Source organism: Neolamprologus brichardi, chromosome 18, assembly GCF_056152115.1.
Source record: "Neolamprologus brichardi isolate AB-2024 chromosome 18, ASM5615211v1, whole genome shotgun sequence".
Classification (NCBI taxonomy): Eukaryota; Metazoa; Chordata; class Actinopteri; order Cichliformes; family Cichlidae; genus Neolamprologus; species Neolamprologus brichardi.
In genome coordinates this window covers 30,167,172-30,191,615 of record NC_142121.1, presented here as the reverse complement: position 1 = coordinate 30,191,615, position 24,444 = coordinate 30,167,172, and the positions used below count along the sequence as shown (strand labels likewise).

The 24,444-nt window shown below is 39.9% G+C and overlaps 3 protein-coding genes across 3 annotated transcripts in view; 2 read left to right on the top strand and 1 right to left on the bottom strand.

The window, feature by feature from the left end:
• LOC148097802 (caspase-8-like) overlaps positions 1-24,444 on the top strand; it is a 48,887-nt gene that overhangs the window by 13,347 nt on the left and 11,096 nt on the right. The window lies entirely within an intron of this gene.
• LOC102778871 (caspase-8-like) lies at positions 1,968-7,574 on the top strand. The gene is made up of 8 exons (XM_087831546.1): positions 1,968-2,217; positions 2,679-2,723; positions 5,549-5,607; positions 5,694-5,732; positions 5,827-5,938; positions 6,098-6,225; positions 6,594-6,973; positions 7,439-7,574. The coding sequence occupies exons 1-8, from the start codon at positions 1,968-1,970 to the stop codon at positions 7,572-7,574; spliced, it is 1,149 nt and encodes a 382-aa protein (XP_087687672.1).
• On the bottom strand, positions 11,608-18,460 carry LOC148097803 (caspase-8-like). The gene is made up of 10 exons (XM_087831540.1): positions 18,406-18,460; positions 18,190-18,373; positions 17,934-18,039; positions 16,681-16,810; positions 16,552-16,586; positions 16,400-16,460; positions 16,218-16,276; positions 15,994-16,108; positions 15,703-15,830; positions 11,608-11,937 (listed from the first exon to the last, which is right to left on the bottom strand). Exons 1-10 carry the CDS (start codon positions 18,458-18,460, stop codon positions 11,608-11,610), a joined length of 1,203 nt encoding a protein of 400 aa, XP_087687666.1.

Below are 24,444 nucleotides of genomic sequence, written 5' to 3'. Positions count from 1 at the left end.
AGGATGTGGTTCACACAGTCGTTCGTCAGGTCAGCAGAGATATCCCAGTTTATGAACTCAGACCTGAGAAAGCAAAAGGGAGATCAAGGATATTGCATCGCAATCTTCTCCTGCCATGTGACCATCTGCCTGTTGAAACTAAAGTGCGACCACGAACAAGAAAAAGAGCTGTGGAGACAAGTGAGGAAGTGGAACAAGCTGAGGAAGAGGATGACGATGATGAGTACTATCCAGTGTCATCTCAGCAGCCATTTGAGGCACTTTACCCTCAGACATTGAATCCTATGAGCACTGATGAACCAGCCAAACACCTTCAAACAGTGGAAAACATGTCATCTGAGCCAGAGAATGAACATGAAGAACTGAACCAATGTGAACAACTACCTGACCAAGAGGAAAATTATGTCGAAGAGCCATCAGTGGAGGAACCTGTTCCTGCACCTGTTCAGGAACAGGTTCCTCCACTCCATACAGTTATCAGTGGCATACTGCCACTGATAACTGTATGGACTTGAGTGAAAAGAAACATTGTGATCACACACGAAACACATTACTGAACAGAGACAATGTACTTACACTCCACACCAACCACAAGTAAATGGACTGTTTAACACAGAATTCATATTCAAAGTGACTTTTGGACATTGAACTGATTCATATTGTGCTTGCAGCTTAACACACACATCCAAAGCACACCACATGGCTACGGCCACTTGTATCACTCTCATGGACATTGGTCAAAGGAGAGAGTGACTGCTTTGACAAGCTGCACTAAAAGGAGTTTGTTCACAAGCCAGCAGCAGACTGTGTTAATGTAACTGCATGGACACTGTAATTCATACAGACTGTATGAGAACACTGAAAGACTTTGGGTAATAACCCACACTAAAGAATGTATGAAAAGAGTTCCAGCTTGTGAAACTATTCTTGTAGAGTACATATAAGGTACAAGAAACAGTTATAGTATGCAATGGTTTATTGTATGTGGTTTTGGTGATGTTAATGGTCATAACTCCACGCTTGTGCTAAATGTTAAACATTTGGATGTTGAGGACAACATCTATTCAGAGGGGGAGTATGTGGTGGATCATAAATTTGATTAGTTTTGAAGTTGTACATCTCTGTTCCTTACATTTCATGTGATGCCTTTATTAATGTTTTATTTGTTGCTTTGACTGTTTTTGAATAGAATATGCAGTGGGAATATAGAGGGAGATATGTAGTGAAAGTTTTGCCTGGGTTGATTGTGCGTCGATCCATTGGTAATGCCTCAGGGCTCCAGTAGGTGGGTTCGCGCTCTTCCTCCTTCACTCAATACAGACGAGTGAGAGTGAGAGCTGCGTGTCTGTGCCGTTCTTTCACCTCTCCTCACTATTTCCCCTGTTTAAGGGCACAACAGTTGGCTGGAAATGAGTGATGAACGAGGAATTGTGTAACTGTAACTGTGCTTGTTACTTACTGCTTGTGACTCATCCAGTGAGCTTTTGAGGACATGCAATTAATGGGCTTCTCTCATTTGTTCCATGCTGACAAACATCGCAGTGTCCTTATGTTACTTTAGAAAGGCTGAAATGTTTTGGGCTTGTGGTGGCACGGTTAAAGAAGACTGTGTAAGTTTAGAATAAAACTTTGATAAAGGTGTCCGAGAGAGAATTGGAGATGCTGTGTTTGCTCCGATGCAACATGACAATAACAAAATACATAAATAAATAAATAAATAAATAAATGGGCTTGTGAAACCACTACACTGAAATAATCTGTAAAACTCGTGAAACAGACTGAGCTATTTTAATAAGTACTCGTGTCCATTTGCTTTCATTAGAGGTCTTCTGTTTCCGAAAGCATTTGAATGTATCTTTTTTTTCTCTTGACTATAGTTTCGAATTGCTCAGACAGGAATTAGTTAACTTCTCTGGCAACACACCAGAAAGCAACAGCAGAGGCTCAGTCTTGGATCTCGGTGAAGAATGGCCAAAACTATTACATCCACTTTGGCAGACACTCTGGAGAACCTGTCAAAGGGGGAGTTTGAGAGGTTCTGGCACAAGCTTCTGGACCGCAGAGAAGAGCCGCGGGTGAAACGCAGCCACGTGGAGGACAAAAGCCGTCTGCAGATCACAGACGTGCTGGTGTCTACTTTTACCGAGGAGGGGGCTCTGACGGTGGTTCTCGAGATCCTGGAAGCGATCGGCTGCAATCAGCCAGCGAAAGAACTCGGCAAATCAACTGCGATTCTGCATCGATAAAGTAAAACCCACACAGACAGAGGTCGGGATTTAATGAGGGCTGAGTGTTGGGCTACTGCATGCTACAGAGCGAAAACTTAACGACCGATCGACTAATAACGAGTTTTGACGGGGCTGATGGCAGATTCGCACATTTATACAATAAATTAAATTAACTCCAGTCCCACAATACAATCTGGACTTAGACTTTTTTTTGGTAATAATAATCTTATAAAATGTCCTGATCGCTCTGATGGAGTTGCTGGCTGCTTCATTCCTCTGTATAAATGTACAACTAAAGCAATAATACGTGATGGCTGTAAGGTCAGGTACTTTAATGAATGTAATATTACACCCATGTGTGATGTTTTAATATTGCTGTTTTTCTCTGTGTGATCGACTGAAACACCGTCACAGGGATCGGACTCTAACACTGTGTCTTCATTTTTGCAGAGGATGCTATAGATGGAAACTTCTCAAAACCTGGTCCCAGTGACAGTGAGTTTCTGCTCTCTTTTACCTTTCCTGCTATGAGACGTGGCTGATTTACTGTTTTCCTTTACTCTTTACCAACATTTCACAGTATAGACCAGCGCTACTTTTGACAGCAACATTTGAGTTAGTTTTAATCTAAAGTCTAAATTCTTTTAGCTTTAGTCTGCAAACACGTTTTTATGGGAGCACGGAAGCTTTCCTTGCCCTTCCCACCCTTATTACCTGCAGCAGATCAAATTGCGCATAAAAGGGGAGTGACTTATTGGATCGCTCCACCCATCTCTATACACAATTAATGAATTCTGGATGAGTTCTTGTCTCTCCAAAACATTCTGTTCTCAATTTTATTAGTTTAGTGTCAGTACATTTAATCATAGTTGTTGTCCTCGTGCATTAATTTTCATTTAGTTATTGTTTTGGATTTTTTTCCATTTTGTTTTTTTATGCAGAAAGAAACAACTAACCAGGTCTGCTGGTTGTTGCACCAGCTCAGTGTTGCTAGCTTTAATTGACGAATATTGGCGATTTGTGTTGAACTACGTAGTTATAATTGCTACTATTTAGTTATTAATGGTTACTGATCATCTGAACATTTAACCACAGTTCAGCTGGTGCACCCTGCTCCAAGTCAGGTTTAAAAGTCAGACACAAATCCACAAATAACTTCAGAAAAGTCTCAAAACAGAATCGTAAAAAAAAAAGAATTCAAGTCTGTTGCTAATTTACATCATATGAATTTTATTAGCAATACATATATCAGCTTTCCAATTAGCTGCTTCTTGGTGCCACATTAAATTACTGGTTTCGACCGCTGAACGTTCAGACACTCACAGGTCCAAACATCTTTGCCTCCATTTCTTCTTGTTATTTTTCAACAGACACAACATGGAGTTTTGTTCCAGCTGAGGAGCTAGTTATGCAACCTAACCTAACCATCACTGGTTACAGGTCAAAACCCATTGTTGTGCTTCACCAGTAGGGCTCCTGAAGTAAACTGATTAAACTTTATATTATCTCTCTGACACAAATGTTGTAACTTATTGAACTGCTCTGCCTTTCTAGAAGTAGGACCTCACCTCTGTTTGACTGGAGCTGTCTTGTGATAGAAGGGAATCAGAGAGAAACAGAGTTGCACATCCAACCTGAACATGATCTCAGACACAACATTTCTGTGTGTGTAATCACTATGCTGAAGTAACGAAGCTTAATCAGGCTTAGGTAGAAACAGGGTGTCAATGATATGTAAGTTCTTCAGTTCAGGGAAAGTACTTTAAATGTCTTCATCAGTTTGCAGGAGGTTGAGGAAAGTTCTGCAGGTATCTTCTGCTTTTCTCATGATCTTATCCACAAGCTCAACGTGTCCCTCCACATCTTCGCAGTTGATACTTTCAGTATCTGGAGAAGTCTTTGTGTGCAAAGACACAAATCAGTGTTGTGGGCCTGTGACATTGATTCACAGGCCCACAATGAGCTTATTCACTGTTACAGAGTGAGACGTTATATGCTGGCCATGTTTATAGTCTTATTTCCCAAAGGCCCAGGTCACCAAGATGTCGGGAAAGGACACCAGCTACTCCAGGAAGAGGTACAAGCAGGTGATGAGGAGAAGCGAGTGAGCAGGGCCGTAGGACTCAGGCAGCAGGGAGTGTGGACAAGGTGGGAGAGTACCTTGCAGCGCCAAGTCATCATGCAGGCAGATTTCCACAAAGTCCAATTCCTTGTGCAGGCAGTATACAGCACCCTGCCAAGCCCAGTTAACCTCCATGTGTGGGGGAAGAGTAAGACATCAGACTGTCTGCTGTGCTCTAGAAGAGGCACCCTAGAACACCTCCTCAGGAGCTACCGAAAGGCCCTGGCTGACGGTCGGTATCTGTGGCGTCACAACCAGGTGCTCAGAGTAGTTCCTGAGCAAGCACCATCACACTCCAGAGAAGGCAATTTCTTTCATTAAGGCTGGAGAGAAACCCCAGGTGTGCCCACAGTTAACAGCTGGCCTCCTCAGCACAGTCTCGGATTGGCAGCTACAGGCTGACCGGGGTAAACAGCTAAAGTTCCCCCAGCACATCTTAAAAACATCCCTCTAGCCACACATGATCATCACTTCGGAGGCCTCAAAACAACTGAATATGCTGGAACTTACAGTGCCCTGGGAAGAGCGGATCAAGAAGGCCAACGAGAGGAAATGCGCTGAGGACGAGGAACTAGTGCAGGGAAAGGGGCTGGAAGACATTCTATGAGCCCATCGAAGTGGGATGAAGGGGCTTTGCAGGTCAATCACTCTGCAAAGTCCTCGGCCGGCTAGGTGTGGGTGGGTCAGCCAAGAAGAGGGCCATCCAGACTGTGAGTGAAACTGCAGAGAGAGCCACAAGGTGGCTGTGGATAAAGAGAGCGGATCTGTGGATAGCTATTGGTACGCAAGTTGTGGCCTGATCACCCCTGACTTGGTCGCCAGGGTGAGGATGTATGATTTTGCGAGACCCGAAACACCTGATTACTCCAGGATACATCGCCGAAGATGCATACCAGTGCATCCAGGAGATGTTTCTTGCATAGTTAATGTTAAAAATATTAAAAAGTTCATATGAAGTTTTTCTAAAGTTTGGGTCACTGAGGGCACTTTTGTGCAGCCTCTTAGCATTATTTGAGGATCTGAGAGTCAGAGATAGATGTTACTTTGCTGCATGAAGCAGTGCAGAAACCGGATCAACAACTGGCAATTATTTTAGAGAACTACACACAAAGTACAGGATCCACTTCCATATACCAGAACATGTACGCATGAAATTGTATATGTTGGTAACACCATCGAATGATTGTGATCATTACAGGCGCCCGGCATCCACAGCAGCAGTTCAAGTTACCTCCTGATGTCAGTATGGATATTGAGGTATATGTGTGTCTGTAAATGTGTGTTTCTGAGCAGTTAATGTTGCAGTTTGTCAGTTTCCTGACCGCTGTGTTTTATTCCCACAGAATACCCATGAGCCACTGCCCACTCCTCCTCCTAATGAGGTAATCCATTCACAGGTTCTCATGCTTTCATTCATTCTTTTGTCACATCAGTAACATTTATCATCAGTCTGTTTTCTGTGTTTGTGTCCTGTAGTCAGACTACTACACTCTGACTCATAACCCACGTGGTTGGTGCGTGGTCTTCAACAATGAGATCTTCACAGGAACACATCTGAAGGATCGAAAAGGAACTCAGAAGGATGCAGGTACAGTTCTTGACTTCAAACAGTCACATGACCTGATTTATGTATGACTGTTTTATCTGGAAGCTCCTGAGCCCTGTAACAATTAATGCATATATACGTATGCCATGACCATGTAATGTACTTATAATCCTTCTTTTGCTTCTTTTCTGTCTGATACAGATGCTCTGAATGCAGTGTTCACTCGCTTAGGTTTTCAAGTGAAGATACACAACAACTGTACTGCAGAGCAGATGAAGAAGAAAATAAATGATCTTGGCAGGATTAATTTTACAAGTGATGATGCCTTGGTGCGTAGACACATCTTCGGAGTTGTAGTACTTCATACATATGCACTTATTTTGAAATTTAGTTTGAAAAAAGAGTTATCTGAGAAGATAATACAAGCAGCAGGCTCTGAGGCTCTTACCATAAACGTAACCTACAGACACTTTACCATAAAACCATAACTTATCAGTATTACATTTACATTTTTTCAGCTATTGTTTATCATTTACTGTGCAGATATGCAGTATCAGGCTTCTCAAAAAGGTCTTAGATCAGCACATTTCTAAAAAATGTTACCATGTAGTGCATGTCTCTGTGATTGTAACAGCAGCAACATGTCAGCAGTAGTGTTAGTATAATTAATAAAACATATATCTACCTCTGATTTAAGGTGGTGTTCGTGCTTTCACATGGAGAAAAGGAGTGTGTCTTTGGCACTGATGGGGAAAGGGTGCTCCTGAAAGAGCTGACGGACCCCTTTACAAGTAAAAGAGCCTCAACCTTGACAGGGAAGCCCAAACTCTTCTTCATTCAAGCCTGTCAAGGTGATGGATACCAGAAAGGATACCGTCCCTGCAGCAGAGAGGACGAGAACCGAAAAAAAGAAGCATGGCAAGCTGACGACTCAAGCCCTGATGAGACAGTGCCTGAGCTAGCAGACTTTCTGATCGGCATGGCCACAGTAGAGGAGTGCAAGTCCTTTCGAAACACACTCACAGGATCTATCTACATCCAGGAGCTGTGCAAACAGCTGAAAATAGCAGCGGAAAGGTGAGTTAAAATGATTAGTTTCTTTATAGCAGACCACACCACTGTCATATGGGAAGGTTGTAGTGCAGTAGTTTCCTACAGAGTAGATTTTTTAAAATGTCACATACAGTTCGGTCCATAGAATTTTGGACAAAAACAAAAATGTAGTAGTTTTCCCTTTTTAGAACACCTCAATAAATTTTCACACAATCATGATGTGACTGAAGTGAAGACTTTGAGCTTTGAGTTTTACAAAAAGCACAGGTTTAACAGTTCCAAAAGTACTCATCTTCACACAAACTCCACCATTTTCTGAGACTCAAAAGTAATGAGGGAAGGCAAATCAAATACATCAAATCTCTGTACATTTCTGTCTGCCTGCTTTTGGTGTTTTCAAACATGGTGTTGGCATGAGTTGGGTCTTTTGTTAAAATTTTGAAACTATCCTAAATGTGTCTTTTTTTTATTCTCATGTTGTCCTTGCAGACAGGAGATGGACGATATCCTCACTGTCCTGACACGTGTGAACAGGGAGATCAGCAAAGGAGAGTATTCAACCCACAAACCAATGCCAGAGCCCAAATACACTCTCACCAAGAAGCTTGTCCTCAAATATATATGACCTGACTGTGACCAAATACAACATTGCAAGTCTACACAATTCCTGCATAGAAAAATGTTTTTCACCTCAGAATCATGCATTCTTTCTTTGGCCTATAGTTCTATTTACCTAAATTACATTTTTAATAGGGAAGACATGTTTGTTTGGTTTTTTGTCATGAAATAAAAAAAAAACATTTAAGTGGTTTGTATTATTTAATACGAACCACTGAACATTATTTAATGTTCACAGAGAACGATTGACTCTTACACCACCTCTTACCTTTGAGCAGCTGCCAAAAAGAAACATTACAGGTAAAGGAGGTGCAGAGATGCACCTCTGCACCTCTGCCATGTCCACACTAATTCGTTTTCGTTTGAAAACACATCTTTTTCTCTCTGTTTTGGCCTTCCGTCCACACTCAGATGATGTTGTTGGTGAAGGTAAACAGAGCTTTTTGAAAACGCTCTCCAAAGCAGATACATTTGAAAACGTTTTTGTGTCGCAGTGTGGACAGCAAACCCGGAGCCTTTACAAAAACAATGACCCATTTTAGTCACATGATGCAGTCATGTGACCAATTAAATTAAGATAGCGGAGGGCCTTATACAGCAGTTGTTTAGTTTGCTCTCAATTTTGACAGCCCTATTAAAGTTTAATATCAGTCTGTACATGCTCCAGATGGCTTTTCTTTCATTCTCACTCGCTTTTGCAACTTTGTACTTCTGTGTTAATCGCAGCAACAACGCCACCTCATTGTCAGTCCATTAAAAAAACTCTTTTTCCTCAACATTTTGCCGTGATGTTTCAAAGAGCCTAAACGGCAGACCGATATGATGCAGGTCGAATCGTCTTATGTTTCACAGATGCGCAATACAGGAACGTAAGCGGTTTTAGCAAATAATAGCAGCTCATATTATATCAGGTGAAAGGAGTCAAAACTCTGCAAAGTGTATAAGACTCGTGCGACAGCAGCAGAGGGCACTTTAGGAGAGCGCGTGCATTCAGTAACGTGACACGCGAATGATGAAAATGAGTCCGCGCCTTTCAGACCTCGCTGTGTGGGTGTGCCTTCAGAGAGATTCCTCCAGAGCCCAGCCTGCTTCCACAGTTCCAGTAAGAAAAACTTTTCACATCTGCCCACTTCTGCCGGTGCTTCTCTGAATAACAACATCGCAACATAACCCCCTTGAAAATATTCTGCAGTAGAACAAAAACTGAAGAAAACCATGAATTAACATATGAACATTACCTGATGCTGAACTGAAGCAGAGCAAAGTTACACAGGTTTTATTAGATACATAGCTAAGGGTTTTGCAATTTTTTTATGTTTATTCATAAGACTTTAAGGGCAAGATTACATAAAATCACACCAGACAAAAAACTATAACATCCAAGCACAGCAAGAAAGACAAAAATGAAAAAAAAAACAAAAAAGCAAAAAAAAAAAACAGGGAAACAAGGGGGAAAAACACCAGTTAGCCAGTTCAAATCAAATGTTCAAGAAAGATGCTAGTGTCCAAAGAAAATGAACTCCTGTGTGAAGTTAAACAGGGCAACAGAGAATTCACAGAGTCTAAAAGATGTGGGGAACAAGTCCAGGAAGGAATCAGGGTCCGGTAGAAGTGTGGTTTCACATAAACACAAAGTACAGTCAAATGGGTTAAAGATTTTGTTGAATCCCTGACCCTCCCTCCACCCTTTTCCGGCTGCGGACCATGGCCTCAGATTTGGAGGTGCTTATTCTCATTCCCATCACTTCACACTCGGCTGCGAACCGTTCCAAGGCGAGCTGGAGGCCATGAACTGACGAAGCCAACAGGACCACATCATCTGCGAAAAGCAGAGGTGAGATCCTGAGACCACCAAAGTGAAAGCCTTCCGCCACTTGGCTACACCTAGAAATTCTGTCCATTCTAATGGAGCGATTCTGTTCATCATAAAAATTAAGAACAGAATCGTTGACAAAGTGCAGACCTGGCGGAGCCCATCACATACCAGGAACGAGTCCGACTTATTGCCGGCTATGCGGACCAAGCTCTTGCAACAATCGTATAAGGACTGAATGGCCCGTAGCAATGGGCCAGACACCCCACACTCCCGGAGCACCCCCCACAGGACCCCCGAGGGACACGGTCAAATGCCTTCTCCAAGTCCACAAAACACATGTAGACTTGTTGGGCAAATTCCCATGCGCCATTGAGTATCCTCGAGAGGGTAAGGAGCTGGTCCAGTGTTCCACGGCCAGGACGAAAACCACATTGTTCCTCCTGTATCGGTTCGACTAACAGACGAACTCTCCTCTCCAGCACCCTGGCATAGACTTTCCCAGGGAGGCTGAGGAGTGTGATCCCCCTGTAGTTGGAACACACCCTCCGGTCCCTCTTCTTAAAGGTGGGGACCACCACCCCGGTCTGCCAGTCCAGGGGTACTGCCCCTGATCCCCACGCAACATTGCAGAGACGTGTCAACCAAGACAGCCCTACAACATTCAGACTGCTACATCCAACTGTCCATAGAATTCAATTCTATTCTATTCTATTCTATTCTATTCTATTCTATTCTATAAGAATAAACATGTTTACAGCTTTAGGGATTTATAGCCAGTTTAATTTCCCATTACAAGGCCAGTTGTGAGACAGTCACTGTATACTTGAATAAAAAAGGGCTGAGGAATTTGGAATAATTAAACACCAAAACCAAAATTTAGAATTAAACTATAAAGAAAAACAACAGCACTCATTCCTTTAAAAAAAATCATTTATAATTGTCTATAATTATATTTCTTTTTGTTTTGAGTCATTAAGTATAGAAGTTCATTTGTTGTGTATCATACACAGGACCTAACAAAATATCCCATGTTTCTACAAATAAAGGGTTGAAAACGATACATATGACAGTGAAACTTTCCTTTTTATTTATTTATTGAACTCATGTCCCAAAAGAAAGTCATTTGTTTATAATAATTGTCACCATATTTTTACTACTCTTATGTAATTTCCTTTGAAATTGTACTTAACATATATCTGTAATTAGTCATAACAAGTTATGGGTTGGATGCGTGAAAGTCTGAAACCAGAGCATATAGAAGGTGAAGAAGTCTGAAAAGTTATTGCTGATTTTATTAGACCAGCAGCACATAAAGTATGATGTCTCGCCAACTTTAAATATAGGACACAGGCACTTCTGCCTATATGTAAACACCAATAAAAACACAATAATATACATTTTAGTAATCACCTCAGTGCCCAATTCAATGACATGTACACATTAAATGGCATTATTAATCCGTTTTTAAATGTGGAGGAACGGTTTGTAAAACAAATGACCACCACTTAATCATAATTCAGTAGCGTATAATTATGTGGCAGAAAAAAAGAGAAATAGCGTGTTAACAATTTCAGAAGCTAAATTTCATAACCACATTTTATATACTATGATGTTTTCATTGATTCTTGAGATTCTTGAGATGAGATTAAAATAGAAATTCATTCATACATACACGCTGTAAATCAGGCTCATCAAGTCTATGTGAATCTGGGACTTATTTTTGGTCACAGGCGGGTGACAGGTTTGAGGACGAGCTTCTTGGTGAGAGTGAATCTGGGCTCTGGCATTTGTTTGTGGTTGAAAAACTCTCCTTTGCTGACCTCCCTGTTCACACGTGTCAGGACAGTGAGGATATCATCCATCTCATGACTCCAAGGAAAACGTCAGAAATACACTAAAAATAACAACTTGAATTTTTTGAATATTTGAAACACTCTGCTTTCTGATGTTTCGCATAAGCACATCTTACATCACCAAAAGCAGACCTACAGATATTTGTCTCAAGAATCAAAGAAAACATCATAGTATATAAAATGTTTAAATAAAATTAGGCTTACTTAAAATATTTTCTGTATATCAACAAATAAATTGTGAAATATGTCATATATTACTGTTTTCTTCCAAAGTAGCATTGTATCCTATTAAACTATTTCTCTCACCTTTCTGCTGATCTTGTCAGCTGCTTGCACAGCTCCTGGATGTAGATACATCCTGTGACTCTGTTTCAAAACATCATGAAATCCTCCACGGTGGCCATGCCTATCAGAAAGTCTGCTTCTGAAGGCACTGTCTCAAACTGTCTCCCCGGGTCTGCATTTCCTTCCAAGAAGAATTGTGTCTCCCTCCCATCCTCTTCAGGCCCCAAGCTGCAGGGATAGTATCCTTTCTGTAATCCTTCACCCTGACTTGCTTCAATGAAGAAGAGTTTGGGCTTCCCTGACAAGGTAGGGACTCTTCCACTTGTAAAGGGGAGCATCAGATCTTTCAGGAACACCTTTTCCCCGTCTGTGCCAAAGACACACCCCTTTTCTCCATGCGAAAGCACGCATACCACCTTAAATCAGAGGCATATTGAATAGATGTGGTGTTAAGAACAAAAAATGCAAAAGGACACATGGTAGTGGATTTTGTGAAAAGGATAAAAATAGCTGTGGTGACCACATACTTTAAGAAGAAGGTAGAAGTGAATTATAAGAGTGGAGAAAGGTTCACAAAGGTGAACTACATCAAACTACATCTTATGCAGAATCGTAAAGAGAGAGGATACTGCAAGGTGGTGTCAGGGGGGGAATGTAGCTAGGTAGATTTAAATGGTACTCTGAAGGTTGACTTTAGAAATGAAGAAGGGGAAGTGAACGAAGCCAAAAGCAAGGATTAAGTGAAGAAGAAGGACATTGTGCAGTATATAGGCAGATGTTACATGAACTATCAGGGCTGCTTATCAACCTCTCATATGAATGTTGGTAAATGATACTAAATTAACTAATTCACAACTGACAGTTGCCCTGAACCCAACCCTAGCCTGACGTATGCAATGAGTTAGGGATGCAGCTATCAATTATTTTTGTAATCAACTAATCTATCGATTATTTCATTGATTACTCGAGTAATCTGTTAACCAAATAAATCATGAAAAATTAGGTTTAAATTTTTTGGTGAAAAATTTGTTCATGACAGTCAGTGTTGGGGAGTACTGCATACATGTACCGGCATTACGTATTTAAAATACAAAAGAAGTGTAACTGTTTTCCGTTAAAGTTACCATTTAAAAAGGTAATAATCAGAATACAGTTACTTTGTAAAAACAGATGGATAACACGGTGGTCTTCTCCTTTTTCATATTGTAAGCTATCCCCTCTTTATTTTTTTTCCATGCCGGTGGAAACCCAATGTGCAATAAGAGGCTCTAATGCCTGGGTCTCAATCTTGCGGCCCGCATAATGACATGAAGAAATATTTTTTAAAGATTAATATGCAAAAAATTTTTTAATATGAAGGCAATATGAGCAGAGTGTTACAGGCATAGCCCTAAAGAATGTAGCCTAATGGGCAGTGTAGTTCGTGTTGCAGGGAGAATGTGTGGGACTGCCCCTGGTGTTATGTGTGTTTGTGAGCACGAGGAAGAGAGAAAAAGGAAAGTCAAAAAGTATGAGTTGCTATCGACTAGAAACGGGAGATGTAAGCATGTAAATATAATAATAACCACTGCAGCCAGTGCAGAGTGCCTGACGAGTCCAGTTGTAAGAGGTCATGACTCGACTGCACACTGTGTTTGCCGCCTCCAAAACAATCATTTCCATTGGATCAGCCTTTCAATGCCTCTCTCTGTCTCTCGCTAGCAAATTTGACCCAGACAGTAAAGCTAGTTCCCAGCTATGAGCCCGACACGGAACCCAACATATTAGCCAGAGGTCCCTTTACTATGGTTCGGAGCCGCGGACCTGGCCGAGGTATAAGAGAGTACAAAATAAATAAATAAAACAATTTTCACTAGCAACCAAAAACTAATGTGTACACTTGTTTCTGCATTTTTATTTTGTTAAATACGAGCAAAATGACAGCAGAAGTGCTGCCACATGTTTGGCCAAAAGAGAGTACCAATTTGTTTATTTGGTAGTTCAATAAAAAGCTTCAGTTAAGACTGTGAAAAAATTGGGTTCACGTTTGCAGTTTTGTCTTATTATGCAATATTTGAAATAAAAACAAACAAACAAACAAAACACTACATTTTCAGAAGTATTTTGTGTTTTTTTTGTTTATTTGTGTATTTTTTACTACTTGAACACTGAAGTGGCCCTCCAATGAGATGACAGTGCCAGCAGTGGCCCACAGCTCATTTAAGTTTGAGACCTCTGATCTAATGTAAGCGTCCTGTTAATGCTGATGGTGTCATTTACACAGTGGAGCCAGAGCCAGCAGTGCACGGACAGGAATGCATTTCTTACTTGGAAATTCGGACACCACTTCACATTTAAAGAACAAAGGGATGAGCAAAATCTGACCATGCAATGCAAACTGTTTGCCAGCAAACAAGCTGCTCTCAGCTGGAAGTAAATCTTTTTTTCAAAACTAACATTAGCCTACTGCAACTGCCTTGTTTAAGTTGTGGTAGCTACCTGGGTTATATCCAATTCAGTATCTTTGATGTACTACTGCTGTGTGATTTATTACTATTAATGAAGGCTGCATTAACAACCTGCTAGCTGCAAATAATCATGTGCGGTTCAGAAAGGAGACAAAAAGAAAATGTATTACTGATACAGGAGTAGCTTTCTATATGAGATCACTGCAAAAGGTGCAACATTACCTAATGTCCACCCTACTGTTACTCATTTTATATTAAGATTTAAAAAATCTAGTTGGTATTGGTATGGTGCAGCCCGTTCTCACTCCCGAGGCGTAACATGCCGACGTTTTGGGAGTGAGAACGTGTTGTATGGTGAATAACCTTCAGTAATAGTAATAAATCACACAGCAATAGTACATTCATGTAGTTGTAAAAAGCATGACAGTATATTAAGTAATCCAAAGTGTTCAGAATACATTACTCTCACTGAGTAATAAAATACATTGCAAAATAGATTTTGGGGCATGTATTTTGTAATCTGTAGTGGAACACATTTTAAAAGTAACCTTCCCAACACTGATGACAGTGCAGATTTCTGAAATTTTGTGTAAATTTAAACATGTAAAAATGTGATTATTTAAAATGAAAAAACTGTGTGAAACTTTCTAACCATATATAAAATGCATATTACCAGTGATGGAAATAACTGCGTTACTAACAGCGTTACTTTTTTCAGTAATAAGTAATCTATCTAATTACTATTTCTATCGTTACAACGCCGTTACCATTACTAACAAAAAAATGCGGTGCGGTTGCGTTACTATTTTTCAGCAAACAGACGGTTGAAGCTGTCTTCAGCTTACCGCATCTTATATCAGTTGCACCGAAGTAGCTGTAAGTAATCTGGGCGCTACAGCTTTAAGAGAACCATCAGTCTTGGACTGATGGTTCTCTTAACCTCTAGTGTCTTAACATCTGGTTCAGGCCCTAACTACCTTTAAGCTACAGCTCAGTGCAGCAGCTTCAGCAATGGAGGTGGTCCATTCGGACTTAATGTCCCCATTCTCCCTTGGGATGGGTCGAAACTCAGCCGGACCGTGGCCTCTGCCAGGTGTTCCCAGTGCACCCTCAGTATATGTTTAGGCTTGCCAGGTCTATCCAGCCTCCTCTCCCACCACCTGGTCAGAATCACCACCAGGTGGTGATCGGTTTACACCAGACTGAGACAGAGTCCAGCAACTCTCCAGGAGACTGGTTCCAGAGCCTGATCTAGCCGGTACATCTCGACTTCACGCAATATATTCCATATCCTATTCGCTAGTCTCGGTAGCCAAGGGTCTGTCCACCAGGGTTTCCGCCCCTGGCTGCCAACCAGCACACAATGCACCTGACCCCTATGGCACCTCCTGTGGGTGTTGGGCCTACAGGACGGTGGGCCCATGTCCCTTTTTCGGGCTGTCCCAGCCAGCCCACATAGACTAAGGCCTGGCCTGGCTCCTGGGTAGATCCCGGTAACCCTATGCTGGGAAACTGTGCCCTGGATATTCTGCTTACAGGGGTTTTTGAATTGCTCTGTCTGGTCCCTCACCCAGGGCCAATTTGCCATGCAAAACCTTACCAGGTTACAAAAAGTCCTTGGCAACATAGCCTCTGGGATCACTGGGACATGCAAATCCAGGGATTTATAAAATAAATTAAGAATATAGAATGGTGGTTGAGGATACAATTCCAAAGATGTATGAATCTACTTACCAAGGCATTATCATTCACAAAATTCTTCTTGCTGTACATTCTTAATTCATTTCGTATTTGTGCTGCAGTCAGGTTGTTGTGTATCAGCACTTTAAAGCCTAAGCTTGTGAACACTGTGTTCAGAGCATCTGTGCCACATAGAAAACAAACAAATGAAGGTATAGCAGTAGATTACAAAACCAAAGAATATCTGATCTGTATGTGCAGTAACTGGTGCAGGTCTCAGTGCTTCTAGTTAAAACAGTCATACATAAATCGGGTCATGATATGGTTTGAAGGTAAGAACTCTACCTGCATCCTTCTGAGTTCCCCTTCGATGACATAGACATGTTTCAGTAGTGAAGATCTCATTATTGATGATCACACATAAACCATGAGACTTATGAGTCAAAGTGTAGTATTCTGACTACAGGACACAAACAAAGCAAATGTGAATTATTATGTTTTTACATTAATATAAATGTTAGTGTTCCGACAAAAGAATGAATGAAAGCATAAAAGTCTGAACGAACTACCTGATCAGGAAGAGAGGTGGGCTGTGATCGTGCATCAGTGTAAATAATCTCTCCTCTGCCTTAGAGACAAAAGAACAACACATTTACATGCCCAGTATTATTATGACAAAATAATAAAAACCAGAGTGACTGTAGGAATTCCTAAAAAATAATTACAAATTTTTCTGAACAGAGTTACTTACAACTGCACTGAGTTTCAGTTACAGACAGAGGAAGATGGGATTCATTTGTGTCAAAAAACCTCTGTGGGAATAAACATCACAGTGATCAGCAAACTGATGCACAGAATTAAATGTTCAGAAACACACAGACAGATACACTTGTCAATACTGACATGAGGAGGTAACATCTGCTGCTGCTGGGGGACTCCTGTAACGAGTACAATCATTTGATGATGTTCACAGAAACACACTGTTTACATCTAAATGTTTTTCTTTGGTAACATGAAAAATGTCTCTCATACCTTGAACGTAGTTCTCTACAATCATTGCCAGCTCAGGATCAATCTCTTGGAGTATTTCATGCAACACACTGACATTTGTGTCTGATATTAAATCTTTCTTTTCCATCTGAGCAATCACCTCCAGTGCTGTCTGGAATTAACAGCAAAGATGGTTTTAGTTCACAGAGGCTCTGCAGCTACACTATAAATCTATCAACTGCTTCACAGCAAAATGCTGCTCAAATGCCAGTTTAAAAACACAAATCTTCAGCTCTGTAATGAACAAGTCAGCTGGGTGCACAGATCATAGACTGAAATTCTCTGTGACCTTCAGTTTTTAGTTTAGATTTAGGGATGGATGCACTTAGAATAATATGTTTAAAGCACTTCTTAAATGCTTTCACATTTCAGATCCAGAAGTTAGCTTTATATATGTTTTTATATATGTTATTTTTTACATCCAGTCTATGATCAAGAGAAACATAGAAATGAACCACTGTTCATTATGTTAACACGTCTTTGAAAAATGTGGAGAGGCTTTGTCTTCATTGGCATTTCTGTTTGGCGCCAGCTATACAAAAAAGAGGCTGGTAAGATGGAAGCTGTTAAATTTTGTGGTGGGTCAAGCAAAACTTTCTATATATAAAAGAAGAAAAAATAAGATTAATAATATTGCAGGGAAAAGGGTTGATACAACTTTCATTTAGCTGGTTAAATATAGATGTCGACAAGTTCTACAAGGGCCTGATATCCACACGAGGACATTATACTGCCACTGTTCTTTTAAATTTAAAATGTCCCAATATGTGGATCTCACTTTTCTCAGAAACAAAAATCAGGAAAAAAATAAAAATCTGTAAATTCTTTGTTTTTACATTCATCTGTTCCCAATCAGCTCAAATAGCAAAGAGAAATTAAAAATTCATGCCATGAAAGATTTCGGGTCTTAGGAGGTTAAAACTGAATTTCCATTGTATCCATTGACAAATAATTTAACTGATTTTTCTTCTCAGTGGTGCTTTAAGAAAAGAGTGTGTTTTGTTATATATGGTCAATTATATTTCAGCCCTGTGTTTCTGTGACAATTTTTTTTCTTCTTGTGATGTACTGATGTTCATTTATTGAGAAATAAATGTTTTGTTAAAAAGAAAATCACCACAGGATTTAAAATCTGAAGCCCAGATGCAGTTGTTTCTTAATGACTACATCCTGTAGATGTAGATATGGTGAGTTGATTTTTAAATAGCTGGAAAGGTGTGCAAATGTTATCTCACTTTGCATTGATCCAGTGTGCTTTTCAGCAGCTTTGATCTCAGTAGAAACTTCATGATTGCGATATTGTCGTTATTCATAGCATCACATATTTTGTACAGCATCACCCTAACAGTGGAGAAAAAAGAAGAAAAAATAAAAATGTGGAGAGAAAGCCAAACAGGCAAAAGATTTTGTAATTCAAACTGATAGCATTTAAGTACTAATTATTACTATATGCATGCTGTCATATTAAAGTCAATGTGGGACTGCGTTCACCTGTACTGTGACAGAACAGGACTCCCATCTGTGTCCTTTGATCGTTTGCTATCTATGCCCAGGGACCTGACGAGGTCTACTCGATCAATTGTTGAGAGAAGCTGAGAAAGGAAACAATTGTTCTGCAGGAGACCTTTTTCCTCTAAGCTTGAGAACAGGTCTTTGATATTAGTGATCTGTGGGGTGGGGTGGGGGTGGGGGGGGGGGGGGGTGGGGGGGGGTCATTAGAAAGTCTATCAGTGAATATGAACATATCTAAGCAATCTATCATACTGTCAGTCCTACAAGTGACGCATCCATAAACATGTCAGTAAAACAAGTGGAAGGATAACAGTATAGAACATGCAGCACTGACCCCTTTCAGATGACTTCTACTAACAACATCACGACACAGGAAGCAAAGTGCTGCCACCTCAGTAGAGTCCAGCTCGTCTTCTAGAGTTGAGTACAAGCTTTGTATCACAGACCTGCTCCCACCAGCACAGGCCTGGATGGACTGATAGATACAAACACTAAGTACCATAGGCTATATGAATGTAGCAACAGTCTTTGAGATGACCCTATGTCATACAGCTTGCAATATTATGTGAAGGAAATTGATTAAACAGCACATTATCTCTCTGACACAAATGTTGTAACTTATTTGAGCTGCTCTGCCTTTCCAGAAGTAGGACCTCACCTCCATTTGACTGGAGCCGTCTTGTGACAGAACATAGAGAGAAACAGAGATACACATCCAACTAGAATATGATCTCAGACACAACATTTCTCTGTGTGTGTAATTACCTTGCTGAAGTAAAGAAGCTTGGTCAGGCTTAGGTACAAACAGGGTGTCATTCAGTTGAGGGAAAGTACTTTTAATGTTTTCATCAGTTTGCAGGAGGTTCAGAAAAGCTCCGCAGGTATCGTCTCCTTTACTCATGATCTTATCCACGAGCTCAACAACGTGTCCCTCCACATCTTTTCCGCCGATACTTTTAAGGTTGTTGTACTCCTGTTCAGCGATCAGCTTCTTCTCATAAACTTTGTTGAGGATCAGCCTGTAGTCTCCAGACAGAATCGTTTGGATGGCTGTTTTATTTCTCCTCACAATGTCTTTGGCAGACATGCTGAGTCTGCATTACAGACATTTACACAGTTTAAATATCACAACTGTAACTAACAGCAGCACACAGGTTTTATTAACTTACAAAGTCTTCATTTTAAATGTAATAGTTATTGCATGTTACCTCTTTTGGTGTCCTTGAGAGTGTGCGCACAGATGATTCAGTGGCCCTGCTTCATTGCATTATGTTCTGCAAAAGAATATACAACTCCTCAAAGCAAATACTTTCATTCTTCTGTAAGCTACTGTACTTGCTGCAGTAATTAATAATGGCTGGAAACAAAGCGATCATTTCGCAAGAAACGTGATTGTGCCTGAATGATAATTTGCCCTGTGGAAGACTACTTAGCCTAAAATGTGTATTACAACAACTTGTTGGGAAAAATTTGTTTAGACATAAATGTTGATGCCGTAATAATGAAAACTCAGACATGGTTGTAATTTCCATTCAAAATGTAGCTGTATGAAATGTATAACAGTCCGTTAACCAAATAATTCAGATCTTCTCTGTCTAAAATGTTAAGTGACAGACAAAATAATAATACTACTGATAACAAATATATTTTGCTTATATAGCTGTTTTGTGCACCATCAGTACCTATCAAAGAGGAAGCAGGCTGGACCTGTAGTGTATAACTACTCTGTCCTACAATCAAGTTTATGAGGATTTTTTTGTTTGTTTTTGTTGTTTTTTTCCTTTTTCAAAGATAATATTTGAGAGAATAACTAATAACCTCTCAGAAGTCACCCTGGTTTTCTCCATCCTACCCAAATGTAAAAGGGGATATATTTCCTCAGGCTGCATGTCCCCATCTGCACGTTTGTCCCCATTCTATAAAGCACACATCCAGACCTACCACGAAGTAGATCATTTCCCTAGCAGGCACCTGCATGAGTCAAGCTGTAACTATCACCAGTTAATACAGGCTTGTTTCCTAAATGATCTTAACAGGCTGGAACAAAAGGCACTTATTCAAGTGGATGAGCAGAAGGTGACTCTGTGTGACAGCAGAAAAGTGTGATCAGAGGATTTCATTGAAGATATTTGTTTATTTTTGTTTTTGAACAAAACCTTGTTTTGCCATTTTGGCTGGTAATTGCAAATGTAACTCAGTCCTCACAGACAGAATGTTAAAATGTCAAACACTATAGTAGGAATAAACGTGTTTACAGCCTTGGTATTTATAACCAGTTTCATTTCCCATAACTAGGCCAGTTGTGAATGGGTTAGAGCAGGTGTCTCAAACTTAAATGTTCTGGCCACACACATGGCGGCTCATTAAATAATTTAATTATTTTTTGCTTTTTAAAGAACTTGTTTTAACATTGCACACAACAACAAACAAATCCTCTCTAACAAAAAAAACTTCAAGGGCCAAACTCCATCATATTTTTTTTCACGTCAATATACGGGTGGCTAGTTTGAGACCCCTGGGTTAGAGGAAAATATCATCAACTAAATAACTCAAGTCACCTTTGGCACAACACGTATACATGAAATTACACGTAATCACAGGGTACTTGGGATCTAACAGTGTAATTATTTTATAGAATCCTGCAAAAAACTGACTTATTACAGAAATTACACATAATTACAGGCTACTTGTGCCTTAGCTGCGGGTGCTACTGTGTAATTGCCTGCAAAATGCATGTAAGGGGTACTTGCACCTTAGTCCTAGGGCTAGGTATCGTCACTGATTTCTAGAATCGATTCGATTTGAATCGGGGAAATTTTGCCTCAGAAAGTCATAAATATTATAATTCTGATCATTTATCAGTACATATCCATATTTTCATATCTATAAAAAGAAAGCTGACAGTTGTGAGACTTCATCAGAGGTTTAAGCATCACAGCAGATGCCTTTGTGTGAAAGTAACTGAGGATAAAACACAGAAAAACATGAAGGAGATTTTCCTGGCCTGGGATTTTATAGCAGATAACAAACAAATATTCTGCAGTAGAACGAAAACTAAAGAAAACCATGAATTAACATATAAACAACAGCTACATGAAGTGTAATTTAATCGTGGTGGAAGCAAAACAGCAAAAGTAAGAGGGGACGATGTTTATGTGAAGCAAAATGTGGATCTTCTTTTGCTGCTGGTTCGGTCAGTTTTGGTTGGAGAGAGACAAAACCCGCTTCTTTAAAATCTAGAGCCAAAAGGGCGTAAACACAACGCGCGGAAGCGCCGACGCGTCAGAAACGGCGTGTCCGTGCTGTCGAGTGAGAAAGCCGACATCTCACTGATCTCACGTCTTTGTGCAGAATCCGTGTGCCTGCTCTCATTTACTGTTTTAGCTGTTTGGTGGTTATCGAAATTTTGTGAATGAATCGATATTGTGTTATTCAATCTAGACTCGATTTTATTTGGAAAATCAATAATCAAAACCTACCCCTACTTAGTCCCTTCATAACACGACCCGTGCCCTGTAGAAAGTAAACGGTATTTGTTTCATTGTTTCATTTGAAAACTGTTCTCTCTCTGTAAAATACAGCAGCTGGGCCTTTAGCTAGCAACACTGAAAAGAAACTGCACACAGACAGTTTGTGTGTTCGCTGATGTTTGTTGAGCTGATAGAAATGTTGCATTTGAAATTACCTGACACTTCAAAAAAAAAAAACCTCACTGCCTTTATGCTCGCTGGTCGTCGGTAGGGCTAGCTAGATGCTGAAGTACCGCAAACATAACTTATGGACACCCGAAGTCATTCCAGCCACAAGTAATACTAATAATTGTTGTGTCCTGTAATGTTATATATCAAACTGCACCAGTAGAGGGTGGTGTCATTAAAAAGTAGAAGTATGATCCTGTCCATAAAGTTTATGAGCTGCGTTCATTAAAAGTCACTTGTTCCTTGCTGATGATAAATAAATAAAAAGGCCCACTTAAGGTTGTATGATACACTGATCTAGGGTCAGTGTAAAATACAATCCTTGCTGTCTGTACAAAGTCTGCCTCATTTAATCCCACATGACAAACCTCAGGATGCAAATTTATTGAGCCTCTTTCCTGCTGGCACACCTGAGAGTCAGCTGGAAACTTACAGTAACGTGGATATCATGCAAAGACTGACAGACTCTGTAATACTGTAAATCATAGGTGTCAAACTCTGGCCCGCAGCCTAAATTTGGCCCGCAGCCTAATTACATTTGGCCCGCGAAGCCATACCAAATTACTATTAGAGCCGGCCTACTGGTATTATACAGCTAATATATATATTGTTTAGTATTAAGCTTTGCTTGTTCCATATTCAGTTTTCCAGCAAAACTTATTTGAGTCCATAAGAAAAGATTCATTCTTATATCTGGAGGAAGTTTTTTTTTTCAATAAATATTAATGTTAGCCCGCGACTTTGTTCCAGTTTTGAATTTTGGCCCACTGTGTATTTGAGTTTGACACCCCTGCTGTAAATGATCAGTGACTCAGGTTAACACTAAACTTTAAACAGTACCTCTCTCTGTGTGTGTCTGTGTGTGTGTTTGTGTGTGTGTGTGTGTGTGTGTGTGTGTGCTGAACATCAAGAATCAGTCAGGATGGAGTCAGGCTGCATCGGAGCACGTAAATAGCAGGGGAAGGCGGGGCTTGTTCTTTCTTAACCAATTGGGTTTCGAATTTATTATTTGGGGATTCTTATATGTATAATATTTATATTTTATTATCGATTTAAATGAGGTCAATTCAAGTGATTGACAGCTAATTGATGAATCACACTTAACAATAACAACGTTGCACTGCATTACTGAGTCTTAAAACTCACTGCGCTACATACCAAACTGCACCACTGTGGAATACTGTCGAAGAATAATGCTGTCCAGGAATATAGTTAAGATGGCTAACTGATAAACACACATGTAAGCTGTACTACATTCAACGATCTTTATGTGCTACGTTCGTTAAAAGTCACTTGTTCTTTGCTGACGACTTCATTATCAGCCACCATTGCAATAATAAATAAATAAAAACACGGGCGCACTTTAACCCCTGGCTACGGCACACGATTTTGCCTTTCATGTCTTTAATATCTCCTGGTGATGAATACACGAGCAGGACTGCCTTTCACGTGTTTCTGTTTAGGCTCAAGTTTTTATGTTTGGAGGCTCCCAGTGACGAAATACAACAAATAATGCCAGTTTCTCGATTCTCTCCCCAGACACGGGAGTCCTGACTTCCCGAGGACCGCAGTGTACGTGATGACATCACGAGTTTTAACTGCGTTGCCTTCTTAATGTAACTGTGATTAATATTTGCAATTGAAATTACACATGAAATGAAAAAAATGCACATGATGCAGTAGATTTTTTTTAAGAAAAAAATAATTAAAAAGTATCTTAAGCACTTTGGCAAAATTCGCTTTTACATATCATCTGTTTCATAATGTCTAATAAGCTTCATACGGTTAAGCAAAACCACTACATGACAGAAACACAAGCTTAATCTCTCTATTAATAAACATAGTACACATGTATGCCTGAATAAAGACAAACAGGTGAGATGTTAGAATGCTTTTATTTTCATTTTAATAGACACTCAAAACTTACAGCACACAGCTGCTGGGGTTTGGAAGAGAACTGAACAATATTTAAAATACAATCTTCAGGATGTCCACTTATTAACATAATATTTTTGCTCCCGGTGAAAATGTTTCCTCTTGTATTAAAATATTTTTAATGTTAAATTCAATTCATGGTCAGCCGTTTAAATAAGAACAGAAGATTTTACATCGGGGGGATATGACGGGTGAAATTCAAAATTGACAGCTCTCAGAGTAAGGCTTCAATATTAAATTAAACGGTCCAATTATGAAGCCAAACCGATTTAGTCAGGAACCAATGAAACACCGAAATAAACCAAACATTAACATTTAGAAGTGACTTATAGATCATTTTTAACCTATGACGTTATTTTTGTGCCTCTATTCTAAGCGCACGTAAATAATTTTTGCAAGTACAAATGTTGCATTTTGAGGAGAAGATTATTCTCAAGAGAGTACAAACAAAAAGAAAACCCTTTTCACTAGCATTCAAAAACTAATGTGTACACTTATGTCTGCATTTTTATTTTAAATGTGAACAAAATGATAGCAGAAGAGCTGTCACGTGTCTGGCCAAAAGAGAGTGCCAATTTGTTTATTTGATTTTTCGATTAAA